The 16,761-nt window shown below is 38.6% G+C and overlaps 1 protein-coding gene across 6 annotated transcripts in view; it reads right to left on the reverse strand.

Moving 5' to 3' along the window:
* The window catches only part of LOC104940175 (interferon-induced very large GTPase 1), a 93,004-nt gene that overhangs the window by 42,540 nt on the left and 33,703 nt on the right, over nucleotides 1-16,761 (reverse strand). Inside the window, exon 11 of one of the 6 annotated variants that reach the window (XM_027285828.1) lies at nucleotides 2,806-2,834. The exons of the other annotated variants lie outside the window; for them this stretch is intronic. Within the exon in view, the coding sequence (XP_027141629.1) occupies nucleotides 2,806-2,834 (29 nt within the window). The remainder of the gene's footprint in view (nucleotides 1-2,805; nucleotides 2,835-16,761) is intronic. 6 annotated transcript variants of the gene reach the window in all.

Raw genomic sequence — 16,761 nt, forward strand, 5'->3', positions numbered from 1 at the left:
CCATACTGGATCTCAAGTTTTCTGTACACTGCAACTTCAAGTGTGTTTTTGAAACTGAAAACAAAGTTTTCATTCAACAGGGCATTCCACAGATCATGAATTTTGCTTTTGAACTGTGAGAGAGTAATCCCAGCTGAGTGTGAAGCTTTAGAGAGGATGAAGTTCTTCAGTTCCTGGATGCTCTCAGTATAACCTGGATTTGGAGGAGCCATAGGTGGACTTCCCTCCCATAGTTGGGCAAAGTATTTCACATCTTGTTGCACATCAAATGCAATGACATCACTGAAGCACTCAGCATCACAATCCTCTTCTTTTGCAGCTAGTTGGGCCATCTCGTCCAGTTTTTCTTGCAGGCGTCTCTTTCCATCCATGTTTTTCTCTGCAGCTGCAACATCTGTAACATTTTGGTGAACAAACACACAACTTGGAGAAAGTTTGACTTCCTTCATCCTCATGAAAGCCTGAACAACAATCTGCAGAACATCTTGCATGTCAGCTGGATTCTCTCCAAAGATGTTTATCAATGTCATGTTTCCCAGACCAACAACAAATGTTGCCAGTTCATTGTCATGGTGAAGACTGGTGTTACCTGCCAACTCAAGATCACGCAGTCCTTCAGTGTCCATCACTAGAACATAGTCAAACTGAAAGTTTGTCTTGATCTCCTCTGACACTTTGATCAGTTGCATGAAGGCACCCCTGGTGCACCTGCCAGCACTCACTGCAAACTGTAAACCAAACATGGCATTCAGCATAGTTGATTTTCCACTGCTTTGTACGCCTAAGACTGACAAAACAAAAACTTTCTTGTTGCCCAGTTTCTTGATGACTTCATCTAAAAGACTAGAGATCCATGTTAAAGGCACATGACCTGCATCACCATCCATCAGCTCCATTGGATGTCCTGAGATCATCAGCTCTGCAGCCAGCTCTGGATATTTAACCCAGTCAGTCTGTCCCCCCCTTGTGTGTTCCTGCAGAGATTTGTGGGCTTCATAGATTTGTCCCATTTCTCTAAAGATGTGCTCCAAACCAAACGTTGCTGACTGTAGTTTTGCTGATATTTGATCAAGCTCAGTTTGCTTGCTTTTTAATTGATCAGATTTGTCATTGTTCTTCTTCAAAGTCAAGACCTCAGACCACTTTTTATCATAGCTTTGAAGAATTGAAGAGAGATCACCTGTGCAGAGGGCATCTATTAAGATCTGAATCCATTTCAGGAAATACTCTTTGTCTGTTGACTTTAAAGATGAGAGGCTTTCAATGAACAACTTCATCAGTTCACTGCTGGAAGCTTTCTGTTGATTTTGTCGTATTGTCAATTGTTCGTGTTGTTTTTCACATTTCTCCATCTCAATGTGTCCTTTGAGGTGATACAGTTCTTTGTTTATTCTGCTCCATTCTTGCCACAGTTTGCCTTGACATGGAAGAAATGTATCTTTGATCTTTGAAACATCCATCCCCTGAAACAAATCTACTATTTTCATAGCAGCAGATTTTCCAGTTTGGCAGACTGTGTCATTTTCATCCACTTTGATTCCAGAGACATCAGCCATGGTTTCAAGCTTGAAGGATGCATGTGGTCCAGACAAAATGTTTCTCATGATTCTTTTCAGTTCTTCAGAAACATCTGATTGGTTTTTGTCTTTTAGGCCCAGTTTGTATTTTCCCTTTTTCATCTGAACTGTATCACAGTCATCATCAGCAATGAGAATAATGAGAGGCTTCGGAGACTTTAAATGTTTTGAGATAACTGTAATACTTTCATGGCCTTTTTCCAGAGTTGGTACAAGAACAACATTAACTGAAGATTTTTTAGTCAGTATATCACGTTGTTTTTCAATCAACAGAGCATCACCATGAAGATTACAGAAGGCAACACAGTCAGTGAAAGCATCATTGGGTTTTCCAGAAGGGCAGTACCAGGCAATCTCTACCACTCCATCCATCAAATGACGAGACTTGGTGCTACCTGGGCAGTTTCTGTGGAAGAAGGTGTTGTGACGGTCGTTGATCAAAGTGTTCATCAGCTGAGATTTAGACAGAGATAATGAACCCAGGCGGAGAAATGACACCATGGGTGTCTCAGCTTCGCAGATGGGCATACTCTTCATGGTAACAATGTTTGAATCGTCTTCAGTTTTAGGTATCTTCCATGTTTTTTTTATTTGTCTGAATGTCCACAGAGGACACTCAACATCCATAGTGACTGGGTCAGGAACAAGCAAAGGTAAGGCGTACTGACATTGTGATAGCTTTGTAATCATGTTCTGCTTTAAAAAGCTGTCTGAGCAGTGAAATACTGCCATTTGAACGTCCATTGGATGCACATGAGTCTGTTTTGACTGATCAGATTCTACACTGGTGCTATATAGAGCATCTAAGTCGCTGTCATCTGTCTCAACATCGTCAAACACTGGAACAGGATTTGACAGGCTCACCTCAGGGCTGTCTTGTCTTACAGGAATATATCTGGCTCTGTAGTCTAACATCATCAACCTCTGAAGAAAAGTATGAGCTAGATCTTTCTCACATGTGTCATCCTCCAGTTTCAGAGGTGGACCAATTTTAAGAAACTCTGCTGGTGTGAACTTCTGTTGATGTTTGTCTTGAAGGTGAAGTCTACCAAACAGTTTTTCAGTTTCTCTTTGATGTTGTTTCTTCTTGTTGATCTCTTCAGAAATCTGCACTGACTGCTGTAAATAAGTAAATGAAAATGTACTGCATGTAGAACATTATAACATCATACAGTGAGATATAAAGTAAATAGTCTTGAAGATCCTGTAAATTAAAATAGTTTCTTACCGTATCCTTGTCTTCTCCCACATCCATATCTAAAGTAAGTGAAGTAGGATAATATAAAACTTTATTATGAAAAGGGTCAGAGCAATGTGCTATTGAACCAATATATGTTTTTCATTAATTATGTCCACTGTAAGTGTAATGTTATGAGCATAATAAGTTCTTGTTGACAGTTAAATATTATTATTATTGTTATTCTACAACTCAATTCTTCATTAATATGTTACCTTTCTCTTTAGTTGTAGATTGTTCAGGCCATTTTCATTTTCATGGATTTTCATTCCATTGTCGTGTTGTCATCATTCTTCTCTGAGTGTTCAGGAGTCAGATTTGGTTTACATATACATTGAGGGACAGAGTAATGAACATTCATAACAGGGTTATTGAATAAGTCTGCCTAATAAAATGACTTAAATATGTTTAATTCAAGGTGAGAATTTGTAATTAAAACAAATGGTCTCTGCATTAGAGGACAAAGATCTTCAAAAAGGTATATATTTCATAATATATGACATAAGACTAATTGTCTGTGTATACTTCTTCCTACTCCTTTTTGAACATGTATGATGTGTGCGGTGTGTCTGTGTGGTCAAGTTTTTAAACTTGAATATTTGAAAGAGGCAACAGCAAAAATAGGTGTCATTAAAGTGCAACACTTTATTGCAAAAAATAGTTTTTATATATTATTACATTATTGGCTCCAGTTATTATATTAAGGATTTTTTTATACCCAGTTAATAATATAATAACTCATTGCATTATGCACAAAAGTTATTATGATATTAGTTCAGAATCGCTGTTACATTAAGAATGGAAAACTTGTTATTGGCAGTTATTGCATTAACGGTTGTACATTAACTCTTTTGTTCAATGTGACATACGTAAGATGTATAAAGTGTACTAGGTAATCATGTACAACAGAATTATTATTATTTTTTTAAATCTCACCTTTCCCTCTGTTTCAGCTGCACTACACTGTTTATTCATTGGATCACACTAAGATTAATATTGTCTATTTTAGAGGTGTCCGGGCCAAGAAACATCAAGATAAACTCACCAAATGAGGATCAACAAACACAGTGGGGCACCAATTTATCTAAATAATATCACATTAAATGAGAGCAAGGTGAATTAATATACACTCACCAAATGCAAATACAATCGGAATAAAGTGAAAATAAAATAAACCTGATAAAGGCACACGTAATAATGTCATAAAGTCAGGACTTTCCATGTGTTCTCGACATTTGTAAAGTTTTTGAAACTTGAAACATACGGAAACGTTCAGGCAGTCACTGTGGTCAATTGATTGTTAGTGGCTAGTACCTTACCATGGAACAGTGTAGAACAGGACAATACTGTGCTCCGCCAACAATGCTGATCCAAATAAGGTTATTACCTCTTTTCTTCATACACACAGTACCAGGTACTGGTTTGATTCCCTTCCCCTGTTGAAGAGAAAACATGATACACGGAGTATAACAATAATTAAATATAAAGCTCTTAAACTTTACAAATCAGTTAGTTTGATAAGGATGGGAGAGTTCATATCAGAAGGTTTGAATCCTACACACTTAGCCATGTTTAAGGACTGGGTGAGCCCTCAGTCTAAAACGTGGTTTTTGATTTTATAAAGCGTTCCCCCCAGTTAATACAACACCAAACACACGCTGAGATCAGAAAAGGAAAACACAACTGTAACTCCGTTTTCCCCTCCAATTCATTCCCTGTCTGTGACAGTCGCAGGATAGTGTCCCTCACCGCCGTCGTCTGTAAAAACCTGTTGGAGATTACACAGAACTCATTATGTTGATGTATTGAACAGCTGCCTCTTCTCAGCTGAAGCTCTGTCGAGTCTGCTGGAATCCTGTATCGCATAGATTTGAATCAACCGTTTTTTTCATAGCAGCCGGGTTTCAATTCAATTGTAATCTATACATCGCCATAGCAACAAAAGTTATCTCAATGACACTTGTACAGTACAGAAAAATTCCTTTTAAACAGCAGAAACCATCGGGCGACCCGAGCGACATTGGGGGAAGGAGACAGATGAACAGCAGCAACGCATAACTAAAATCTAATTATGGTCAAACAGAGTCAGGTTGTGACTGTGTGGTTGCACTAGAATGGTGATGGAATCCTTGAATTTCTAATACACGTCAGACACTATCATGTGTTCGTGTAAATCAGCTCTGCTGGACAAACAGCTGCTGACAGACTGCTGCTGTATCCAGTCAGGTGAGTTAAATGCGACAGTTAACCGAGGAGACGTCCTACATAGGCGGAAAAACAACTAACGAACGAACTACGTGCAGCGTTTCTGTTGTAATCATAAGTCAAGAGACAGCAAAATGCGCTTACGCTTGGCTACTCTGCTAGCTGCAAACATTAAATACGTAAAAAAAACGAGTTGTACCTTTAACAAAATGGCACCAGTCAGTATTATCATAAAATGTCGCGTACGGGGCCATAAAAAAAACGAAACGACTTCGAAAATTATTCCTTCAGGAGAATAATGTTAAATACCTGATCCACTGACAGCTGCTCGTTATTTTCTTTCATTTGCTCACTTCCGGCAGTGTAGGCGAAGTTTGTTAATTGTTTGAGAAACTAATATTTTTTCACTGAACCAGTTATTTAACTCCACATTCTTCTTGTAGGAAGTACAACGGATATTTATTAAACTTTGTTTAAGCAGCTAATATAAACCTATTTTAGCTGCCGGTGATAGATATAATCCAGCAGCGTATTAACAATCAGAGTCCTACACTGCCCATCTGCGGCCACATGAGGAACAAGCAACACATTAAAGTCGTCACTAGAGGGCAATGTAAGACGCCTAACACACGAGCACGTCCGTTGAGTACTTTCAAAATAATAGTAGACAAATAGTAACGTACATTACATTACTTGCATAGCAGACGCTTTTATCGCAAAGCGGCCACCCCCCGACTTACGAGGAGACAGAAGCTGATAAAGGTTAAGGAAGCACAGAGTATTGTAGTTTTGTTTAGCAGAAAGCATTCTCGAAAACAGAAAGGTTGTACAAGTTTTTTTAAACAGGGCTGGCCCGGATGTATGCTGTTCTTGTAGCCACTGGTCGGTCATTCCCACCATTGTTGGCGGACGCCCAACAGAGCAGAGTTAGAAGTACCTCCGCTTTGCGCAGAGGCGATGGTCAACAACTAGAACGGTTTTGATAGGGGCGGAGCGGTAACGCCCTGGTCGGGACGGAGCCTTTAGTAAAAGCCGCTGGAAGATAGTCCAGGAGGGCAGAATCGCCGGAGGTGGTTGGGTAGGCGAGCTTCACAGCGTTGTGTTTATGCTGGCAGATACAGCAGCCAGTGCAGGTCGCTGAAGAGGGGTAAAAATTAATAAAGAAATAAGAAAAATGATTAGAAAATGAGTTAGTAAAAATTAAATATATATCCTAAGGCATAAAAAATAAAAAAAAAACGAAAACAGCGTTTAAAAAGTGTAGCTTCTTTAGTGGGAATGATCTTAAATTTTCGTTGTTTACTTTCTTTGGGTTTGGGGCAATTCGCGGCATTGCAGCGGAATTGTTGGTTTGTGAAAAACTAATGTCTTTTTTCACTGTCACATTTATTTAACTCCACAAGTCGTCTGTAGGAGTACAACAGATATTTAATTAACGTTGTTTACTCATCTTATATAAACCTTTTTTAATGCTGGTCTGTGATATATAATCCACACACGTATTTACAATCAGGAGTCTTCACTGCCCTCTGGCGCCACAGTGAAGAAACCAACACATTACATTTGTCAAGTTAGCGTCAATGTAGACTTATAGCCACTATCCACTTCCGTGGGTAACTTTTCCAAATTAATAGGAATTTAGCGAAAAGTACAATTAATAATAAATCTTAAAAATGATTCAAAATGATTAGTAAAATTAGGGATATATACAGCATAAAAAATCAACCGAAACAGCATGTTTTGAAAAATTCACCCCACCCACCCCCCCCCCCCCCCCCCCCCTCTTCCTTTTATGGGAATTATCTTAAATTTCTTTGTTTACATTTGTTGCTCACTCCGAGCAGTGGGTATGGGGGAAGTTTTATTAGTGAGAAAAATTATCTTTTTTCCACGTTGACACATTTTAATTTTAACTCCACATCTTCTAAGGAGTACAACGGATATTATTAACTTTTTTTATCATCTTACATAAACCTTTGTTTATTGCTGTCCCGTGATATATAAATCACGCAGCGTGAAGAATTAAAAAAAAATCAGGAGTCTTCACTGACCGCTGGCGGGCCACAGTGAAGAACAGCAGCCACATTAAATTCAAGTCCAAGGTAGCGTCAATGTAGAGCTGTATAGCACAAGGACCATCCTTCCCGGTGTGTACTTCAATTAATAGTGAGCGAAAGTAGAAATTAATAAATAAATATTTAAAATGTTAAACGAATATTAGTAATAATTAGAGATATAATACAAAACAGGCATAAAAACGAAAACAGCTTTTAAAAAGTCTCTCGCTATTAGAGTGGGAATTATCTTTAAATTTCTTTGTTTACTTTTTTGCTCTCACTTCCGGCCAAGTAGGCGGAAGTTGATGTTGTGAAAAACTATCTTTCCCGCTTTTTCACTGATACTTTATTTAACTCCACTTCTTCAGTAGGAGCACACGGGATATTTATTAACTGTGTTATCAATCTTATATAAAACTTTTTTATGCGAGTCGTGTAATATATAAATCCACCAGCGTATGAAAAATCAGGAGTTTTCACTGCTATTAAAATTATGCACAAAAAAAAAAACATTCAAAACTATAGATAAAGTGTAAAACTGTTTGAAATATAACAACTCTTACGGAAAACAAATAAAATAATGCTCTATAAATATAACTATTTATCGATATAATATCAGTACATGAAATGTTAAAGATGATTTTCAGATGATTCATTAAAACAAAACACAGATACATAGCATCCTTACGCCAACCTTGTTTCTATGATCTAGTTTTATCGTTATTTTGCAAAATGAACTTCAGCAAGCCAGTGATTAAAAACAGAGCAGTGCCTCTGCATTGAATAACGACTTGATTAAACATGATGAGGAATAGGTCCCACTGTGACATAATAAAATCCTTGATTAAACATTGTGTGCTACATTATAAAGTAAGTGTAAACTTCACAGTCATGCGTACTTACTTTTTTTTTCCAGGGACAGAAGTCTGCTCTCTGTGTCACCCTTCTTCCTACAGCTTCCATTAGCTCCAGGACTGTTTCACCAACACCAGTAGCCAAATGAGGCATGGGTAAGTGCAACTGCGTAGTTATATAATGTACCCTAGAAGTGTGCACCAAGTCTGCCACATTATATTATGATCCCAGTAAACCTTAATTCTAATGAAACTGACTGTCTGCCCGCTCTGTTTCTTTTCTCAGCAACTTGAATTGAAAGAAGGTGGTTCTGAGACGGGAGATCACTGAAAGTAAAAGGGTGGTTTTTCTGCATGATGCTGAGAGTAAGGGCTATCCAACATAATCACATTTATTTTATATTAGCCTCTTAATAAAAAATATATTGATATCTATGGTGATTCATTCTGTTAGCTGCGGTGAAAATTTAAAAAACATTTGGAGAAAAAACACATTTATTATAATGCCTTACATTAACTGTGTGTTGTTCTTAGCTGTGCAACCATCCAATAATTAACTACGGTAAACTGACTGAGAATCCTCGGATCCGCTCAGATTCCAGATCGACGCGTCGGGCTCTGATCCAGACAACTTGGCAATGCACTTTAACCCTCGTTGTCCACGATACACGGGATGGAACCTTCTTGTTTGTAACTCAAAGGATCGCTGTTGTGGGGCGATGATAACGGAATCACATAACCCCTTTACAGAGAGGCACAGAGTCAAGTGAGGAATCTGAGTGGAGGAAGTGGAAGATTGTTCAGCTGATAATTCGTTTTTGAAAGGCGCATCGAAGTGTCCATTTATCCACCCAACGAAGATATTTAGCCACACACAAGTTTTTGGGTTTTTGTTTGGAGAGTTTAGGATTTTCGTACGAAAGAATTTGAAAATGTTATCCTTTGCTATTTTTGTATTCCCAGCTTTGTGTTCAAAGCTGAATGGGACCAAAGGGGTTTTGAGGAGTGGAGCTTCCTGATGACAAGAAGGTCCCAGTTTGCCCAAACGGGGAGGGCATGGACGTCTCAGCTACATCAGATCACAGGAACTTCAAACTGCTTCCTTCAAAAATCTGCTAAGAGACCAAACGCTGTCCACACACGCACTCTGTGTTTGTCACTTTGGTTAAAAACAAGACTTTGGAGAATGGTCCGTTTATTGTGAGAAATGTTTCATCTTTAAGAGTTGTAGATCTTCAGCAATTGAATGTACTTTATTTGAAAAAAGTCCCTGTTGGCAACAAGAATAGAAAATGGTTTGAATTCGAAATGGATCTTGTTTGGGTTTTCTTTGCCGGGTTTTGTATTTATCCTGCTGGCTCCGATGCCCCCCTGGGATGGACTATTAGATTGTGTTCAAATTACCACTATCTGTCAGAAATGCTCTGTGGGTCATGTCAAGGTCTTAAGGTTTAATTTAAATTGAGACAGAGAAACATGGTCTTTTCAGTATGATGAAGATTTATTTGTATATAACCATCATTATTCACTACAACAGACCTTCTACAGAAAGAATGCTAAACAATAACGAACAAAACACAAAGAAAAAAGGAAAAGAAAAGATCAGAATTTTTTTCTTCACACTTATATGTTTCTATATATTGATTGATATGGAGGGTCAATACACATCACAACCAATTCGAATATGGGCAAAATAAAAATAACATTGCAAAACTATAGATAGTGTAAAACCTGTTGAATACAACTCTGATGAAACATACAAATAAATATGAATATAAAAAATGTTTGGTTAAATAAGAATGATTTTCAGATGATTTTTAGACACAGATACAACTAAAACAAAAACACATTGTTTACAAACGTGTCACTTCGCACAACTTTTTCTTTTGAATTTTGACTTTGTTCAATAATCAATCTCAGACATATGACCTGTATGATTCACAGCCAGTCTATGAATGTATGTTTACGATAATTGCACTCAAAACCGTAAAAATTTGAAATAAAAAGATACGAGATATATTGATACTACATTTTTAAAAATTGCAAAACATGTGTTAGCCATGTTTATAAGGTCCTTTTAATGACAACTATAATTACAGAAAAAAAGTAAAAATAAAAATTTATGGCTGCATATACCAAATGAGTTGAATTTATATACACTTCTGACACAAGCTAAGAGGCAAACATCCGACCCATTCTTTCCTCTTTGAAACCTAAAACTTAAGACAATAGCCCATCTAATGGGAAGAAACCAATACTCTAACATAACTATGTCTAGCTGTTTAGATGTTCATATAAAGTAAAATGTTAAATGTGAAATAATACCTAAATCAAAATTGTTCCCATAATATCTGAAACGTATGTGAAAACCAAATCCCCCCGGAAAGATTCACATAATGCATTCCATTCATCTCTTAATCTTGTAATAAAATGAAGCAAACAAAAACAATAAAGAACCTAAATGATTATGATACTTAGATTCAGCATGGGGTATCAGTTTAAGGGCTACAAAACACATCATTTGTATTACACACACAGGCCATTTTTGAAAAAATACTATACTACTCAATGTTGTACTACAACACTAGGATAGATGTAAAAACAGGCCATGACATAATTGATCAAATTATAAACAGTGTCAACCTCAGTGTTGTTCTTAGAGCCACAAGTAAATGGCAAGTTAGAATAAAAATCTCAATTTCTTTTGAACAATTTACAACCAGTTTTGGTGAAACTTCAGTGTTTTCGGGATCCCGGTGATTTGAATCAGGTCAGCCAGACCGTTGGAAGGCTTCTTGTGACGGTAGTTTTCGCCACTCAGGAGGGAGGGGCGCCGCTGCCATGGAAATTGGAAAATGTAATGAGGGTGCTCTTCAAGCCGGCGGTTGAAAGCGACATAACAAAACCAGGTGCCGGAGGTCAGCTGGACCCAGCAGGAGTAAAGCCGCCCCATGAAGCATACTCCCTCCTCCAGCTTTGTGATACGCTTGAAAAGGATAACTCCATCTGAATCATAACGGGGTTTTAAAAAAAAAAAAGAAACGTCAGCAACTTGCAACTAAAGGTTGTGCAGAAATAGAGAACCGAGTTCCATCTGGTGTCCTCAAAGTGCCATCCTTGAATCCCATGAGCGATGAAAAGGCACATTGTGGTTGTCAAGGAGGTGGATCTTTTGACAGTGTGGTACAAACACTGCAACAGAGGATTGACTGGTTTCCCAGCCGCAGTTACACGCTGATCGATGAGGATCTGATTCCGCTGCATGCCTGAATTCATTCTCTTAATCCAATTGGAGGGCTGCTGATCTCCTTGATAAATGCATTCAAGGGCCTTTCTACTCTATCGCTCTTTAAGAAAGTCCAAAATTGTTTATGTCATTGAAATTTTCAAAAGAAATGGTGTCCAATTTTACGACAGCCCTGTTGTGAACTGAAAAAATTTCTCCACCCACAGTTTTCAGTTGTTTTTGCGTTGGGTTTTTGGTTTTTTCTGTTTCTTGTTCCCCTTCCCCCTTTTCTCTTTCTTCGTCTTCTTTTTCTCCTTTCTGAATTGTGACTTCATCTTGTTGCGGAAAGAAATGTCTTCGCACAAGTTGTTTTGATGGTCTCCTCAACATTTTTCCTTGAGTAATTTTCTGTGCTTCAATACTTTGTTCTCTGTGAAGATGTATTTCTTTCTCCTCGTTGATAAAAAGTTTCTACGCTTGCTTCCGTGGGCGTTGGAATGTAGGTGATAAAACCTTTAAGGCCTCTTTCTCTGCCATGACTTCAAGGACATTTCTCCAATTCACCGTTACCACTGAATGGCTGGCCATCTCACTTCATCGCTCCAGCCAAGATCAATGGCAGTCTTTACAGACAGCCTCATAAGTGGGAACTCTTCAGTTTCTACATATCAGTTCTCCAACACACCATCATATGAGTTTCCTTGCATAAGCTTCTGAAATGTTGTAAGATTGTGTTTTTCTGGTGGTTCAAATAAGTGAGTGCATCGTTCTTACATTTTGAATTTCTTGTTGGACTCTGAAAGCCAAGCTCCTCACTTTTGTCAAACACTACAGTACGAGATCAACTGTGAACGTCTCCTTCTTCAGAGCATAATTTAAACTGGGTGATTCAAATCCTCATTTGTTTCTCTTGTCTTGTTGAACACTTCTTTGTATTAAGATGAACGGTACCTCTTGTAGCTACAGGTTTGCTCTAATTAAACCAAGGGAAACGGTCTTCAACAGTTCTAATGAGATGAAAGATCGTGTGCTGCCGCCTCATGTGGAAGTTTTTATTCCCGACCACAACACGTTTTTTTTTTTGTGAGGATAACGTAATCTAGACTGTAATCACCAAGCTCTGATATGTTTTTGTAGTTGCACTCTTGTTGGGATTCAGCCTATAAGAGACCATTCAAACCGCAGATGGCTTGAAGGCTAGTTGACTGACCTTCGTCCCAAGTTAATATCCTCAATAGGTTTTGTATCTCCTGTTATGTCGCTAACCAGCCTCTCCGAAACAGAGCAAACTGTTTTTTCAGTTCACTCTCATCTTTTGCCTTGTGTTTTTTTAACTGGACGAGCAGCGCTTTACTCTTTAGTAAGCACTTGTTCTCAAACTCTGTCCTTCTTGTCATCAAACTTTTTACAAGCACTCCTCTGCTGGATAACTTCGTCCAGTTTTCTTTTACATCCTCTCACGTGCCATCATGAAACTCTGTGATTTTGTTTTCAAAGCGCCATTTCCACTGAACCAACATTTCTTTATCACTTTCGCATAAGAAGGTAACTGTCATATCGTTTTTAATTTCTGTCTTCATATGTGTGTGCTCATTTTTGCCATTAAGAGACTGAGTACACGTTGTCAAGTTTTTCCAGTTTCAATTTCGGTATGGAAGCTGGTTTTCAAATGGTCAACATGTTGTGCTCCTCACAGGGCCAGGTCCAGTTCCCATTACTGGACCTCAAGTTTTTGTCGTACCTGCACTCAAAGTGTGGATTTTTTGAAACTAAAAAAAAAGTTTTTCATTCAACAGGGCATTCCACAGATCATGAAATTTTGCTTTTGAACTGTGAAGAGTAATTAATCGCAAGCTGACTGTGAAGCTTTTAGAGAAGATGAAGTGTCGTCAGCTCCCTGGACCTCTCAGATAATAACCTGTATTTGAGGGAGCCATCGTGGAACTTCCCTCCCATAGTTGGGCAAAAGATTTCACATCTTTTTGCACATCAATGCAATGACATCACTGAAGCACTCAGCATCACAAATCCTCTTTCTTTTGCAGCTATTTGAGCCATCTTCGGCCATTTTTCTTGCAGGCGTCTCTTCCGTTCCATGTTTTTTCTCTGCAGCTGCACATCTGTAACATTTGGTGAACAAACACACACTGGAGAGAGGTTGACGTGCTTCATCCGCATGAAAGCCTGGAACAACAATCTGCATAACATCTTGCATGGGTCAGCTGGATTTTTCTCCAAGATGTTGATCAATGTAGGTTCCAGACAACAACAATGTTCCATTCATTGCATGGGGAAGACTGGGGTTTTACCAGCCTCAAGAGCACGCAGTCCTTCAGTGTCCACCACTAGAAACAGATCGAAACTGAAGTGTATCTTGATCTCCTCTGACACTTGATCAGTGGGCATGAATGCACACGTGTGCACCCTGCCAGCACTCACTGCAAACTGGTAAAACCAAAACTGTACATCAGCATGTTTGTTTTCCCAACTGCTTTTGTAACGCCTAAAACTGACAAAACAAAACTTTTTGTCGCACAGTTTCTTGATGACTTCATATAAAAGACGATAGAAGCATGTTACAGGCACATGACTGCATCACACCATCCATCAAGCTCCATCCGGAATTCCTGAGATCATACAGCTCTGCAGCCAGCTCCCCCCTGGATTCTAAACCCGTCAGTCTGTCACTCCCCTTGTGTGTTCCTGCAGGAGATTGTGGGCTTCATAGATGTGTCCGCATTCTCTAAGATGTGGCTCCAAACCAAACGTTGCTACTGTAAAGTTTGCTGATAGGTAATCAAGCCTCAGTTTGCTTGCTTTTTTATTGATCAATTTGTCATGGTTTCTTGCTTCAAAGCCAAGACCTCAGACCCACTTTTATAATAGCTTTGAATAATTGAAGAGAGATTCACCTGGGCAGAGGGCATCTATTAAGAATCGGAAGCCATTGCAGGAAAATAACTCTTTGTCCTGTTGTTTACTTTAAAGAGAGAGGCTTTCAATGAACACTTCATCATTCACGGCTGGAAGCTTTCTTCTGTTGGATGTTGTCGTATGGTCATTGTCGGTTGTTTTTCGACAGTTCTCCATCTCAATGTGCCTTTGGGTGATAGCAGTTCTTTGTTTATTCTGCTCCATTCTTGCCACGAGACAGTTTGACCTTTGACATGGAAAGGAAATTTATCTTGGATTTTGAAAAATCCATCCCCTGAAACAAATCTACTAGTTTCGATAGGCACAGATTTTCCCAGTTTGGGCCAGGACCTGTGGCGGCATTTTTCATTCATTCATCCACTGGATTCCAGAGACTGCAACCCATGGTTTCAAGCTTGAGGATGCATGGGTCCAGACAAAATGTTTCTTCGTGATCTTTCAGGTTCTCAGAAACAGCTGGGTGGTTTTTTTGTCCTTTTAGCCCAGTTTGTAGTTTCCCTTTTTCATCTGAACTGTACACAGTCATAAGTCAGCAATGAGAATAATGAGAGGCTTCGGAGACTTAAATGTTTTGAGATAACTGTAACTACTTTTCTGGGGCCTTTATTTTCCATAGTTGGATACAAGAACAACAGTTAACTGAAGATTTTTTAGTCAGTATATCACTGTTTTTCAATCAACAGAGCAAGCACCATAAATACAGAAGGCAACACATCTTGAAAGCATCCATTTGGGTTGGTCCAGAAGGGCATACCAGGCAATCGTCTAGCCACTCCATCCGCAAAGGACGAGACTTGGGTGCTACCTGGGCAAAGTCTTCTGTGGAAAAGGTGTTGGTGACGGTCGTTTGATCAAAGTGGTTCATCAGCTGAGATTAGACAGAGATAATGAACCCAGGCGAGAATGACACCATGGTGTCCTCGCTTGGCAGATGGGCATGCTCGTCATGGTAACAATGTTTGAATCGTCCCCCTTCATTTTAAGCTAGCTTCCTGTTTTTTTTATTTGTCTGAATGTCCACAGAGCACGCAACATCCATATGACCTGGTCAGGGAACAAGCAGAGGTAAGGCGTCCTGACATGGTGAATGAGCTTTGTATCATGTTCTGCTTTAAAAAAGCTGTCTGAGCATGAAATACTGCCATTTGACGTCCCATTGGATGCCACATGAGGTCTGTTTGTTGACTGATCAGAGGTTTAACTCTGGTGCAGAAATATACATCTAAGTCCGGTACCATTGTCTCAACATCGTCAAACCTGGAACAGGAATTTGACTGGCCGCATCCTCAGGCTTTCTTGTCCCCTTTCAGGAATAAGCTGGCTGTGGTAGGTCCTAACATCAGTCATCAACCTCGAAGAAAAGTATGAGCTAAGATTTTCTCACATGTGTCATGGTCCAGTTTCAGAGTGGACCAATTAAGAAAATCCTGCTGGTGTCAACTCTGTTGATAGTTTGTCTTGAAGGGAAGTCTACCAACAGTTTTTTCATTTCTTTTCAGTTTGTTGATCTCCTCTCCTCGGAATCTTCACTGACTCTGTAAGAAGGAATTAACATGTAAACTGGGATGTAGAACATTAGAATCATAAAGTGGAGATATAAAATAAATAATAATAATAGTAATTATTATTATGTTTATCTACACTCATTCTTCATTAATATGTTACCTTTCTCTTTGTTTTAGAATTGTTCAGGCCATTTCATTTTGTCATGGAGTTTCATCCATTGTCGTTGTCATCATTCTCTCTGAGTGTGCAGGGTCCAGATTTGGTTACATATACATTGGAGGACAGAGGAATGAACAGTCATAACAGGGTTTAATGAATCAAGTCTGCCTAATAAAGTGACGTAAGATGTTTAATTCAAGTTGAGATTTGTAATTAAAACAAATGGTCCTCTGCATTAGAGGACAAAGCTTCAAAAGGTTACTAATAGTTCATAATATATACATAAGAAATAATTAGTCTGTGTATAACTTCTTTCCTACGCTTTTTGAACATGTATGATGTTGTGCGGTGTGTCCTGTGGGGTCAAGTTTAACTTGGAATATTTGAAAGAGGCAAACAAGCAAAAAGAGGTGTCATTAAAGTGGTAACACTTTATTGCCAAAAAATAGTTTTTATATATTATTACATTATTGAGCTCCAGGTTATTATATTAAGATTTTTTTATACCATACCCAGAGAATAATATAATAACTCATTGCATTCATGGCACAAAAGTTATTATGATATAAGTTCAAATGCGCTGTGTCATTAAGAAGAATGAGAAAACTTGTTGTATTGGCAGTTATTGCAGTAACGGGTGTACAGTACCTCATTTTGTTCAATGTGACATACGTAAGATTATATAAAGTGTAACGAGGTACTCATGTACAACCGAAGGAATTATTTTTTTTAATCTCACTCACTTTTCCCTCTGTTGTCAGCTGCACTACAAACGTTTATTCTTGGAGTAGCACTAAGATTAATATTGTCTAGTTTAGAGTGGTTCCCCCTTATTTATCTCGGGGAGGAACGTTCTAAAAATAACCCGCAATAAACGAAAGCCGCGAGTAAGTTTTACAATTATTATACATGTTTTTTGAAGGCGGAAAACCTAATCACAACCTTTTATACACCCTTTTTCACGCATTTTGTACAGTAAACTAAACGTACTATACTCGTCTTCCGC

Source organism: Larimichthys crocea, chromosome XII, assembly GCF_000972845.2.
Source record: "Larimichthys crocea isolate SSNF chromosome XII, L_crocea_2.0, whole genome shotgun sequence".
NCBI lineage: Eukaryota > Metazoa > Chordata > Actinopteri > Sciaenidae > Larimichthys > Larimichthys crocea.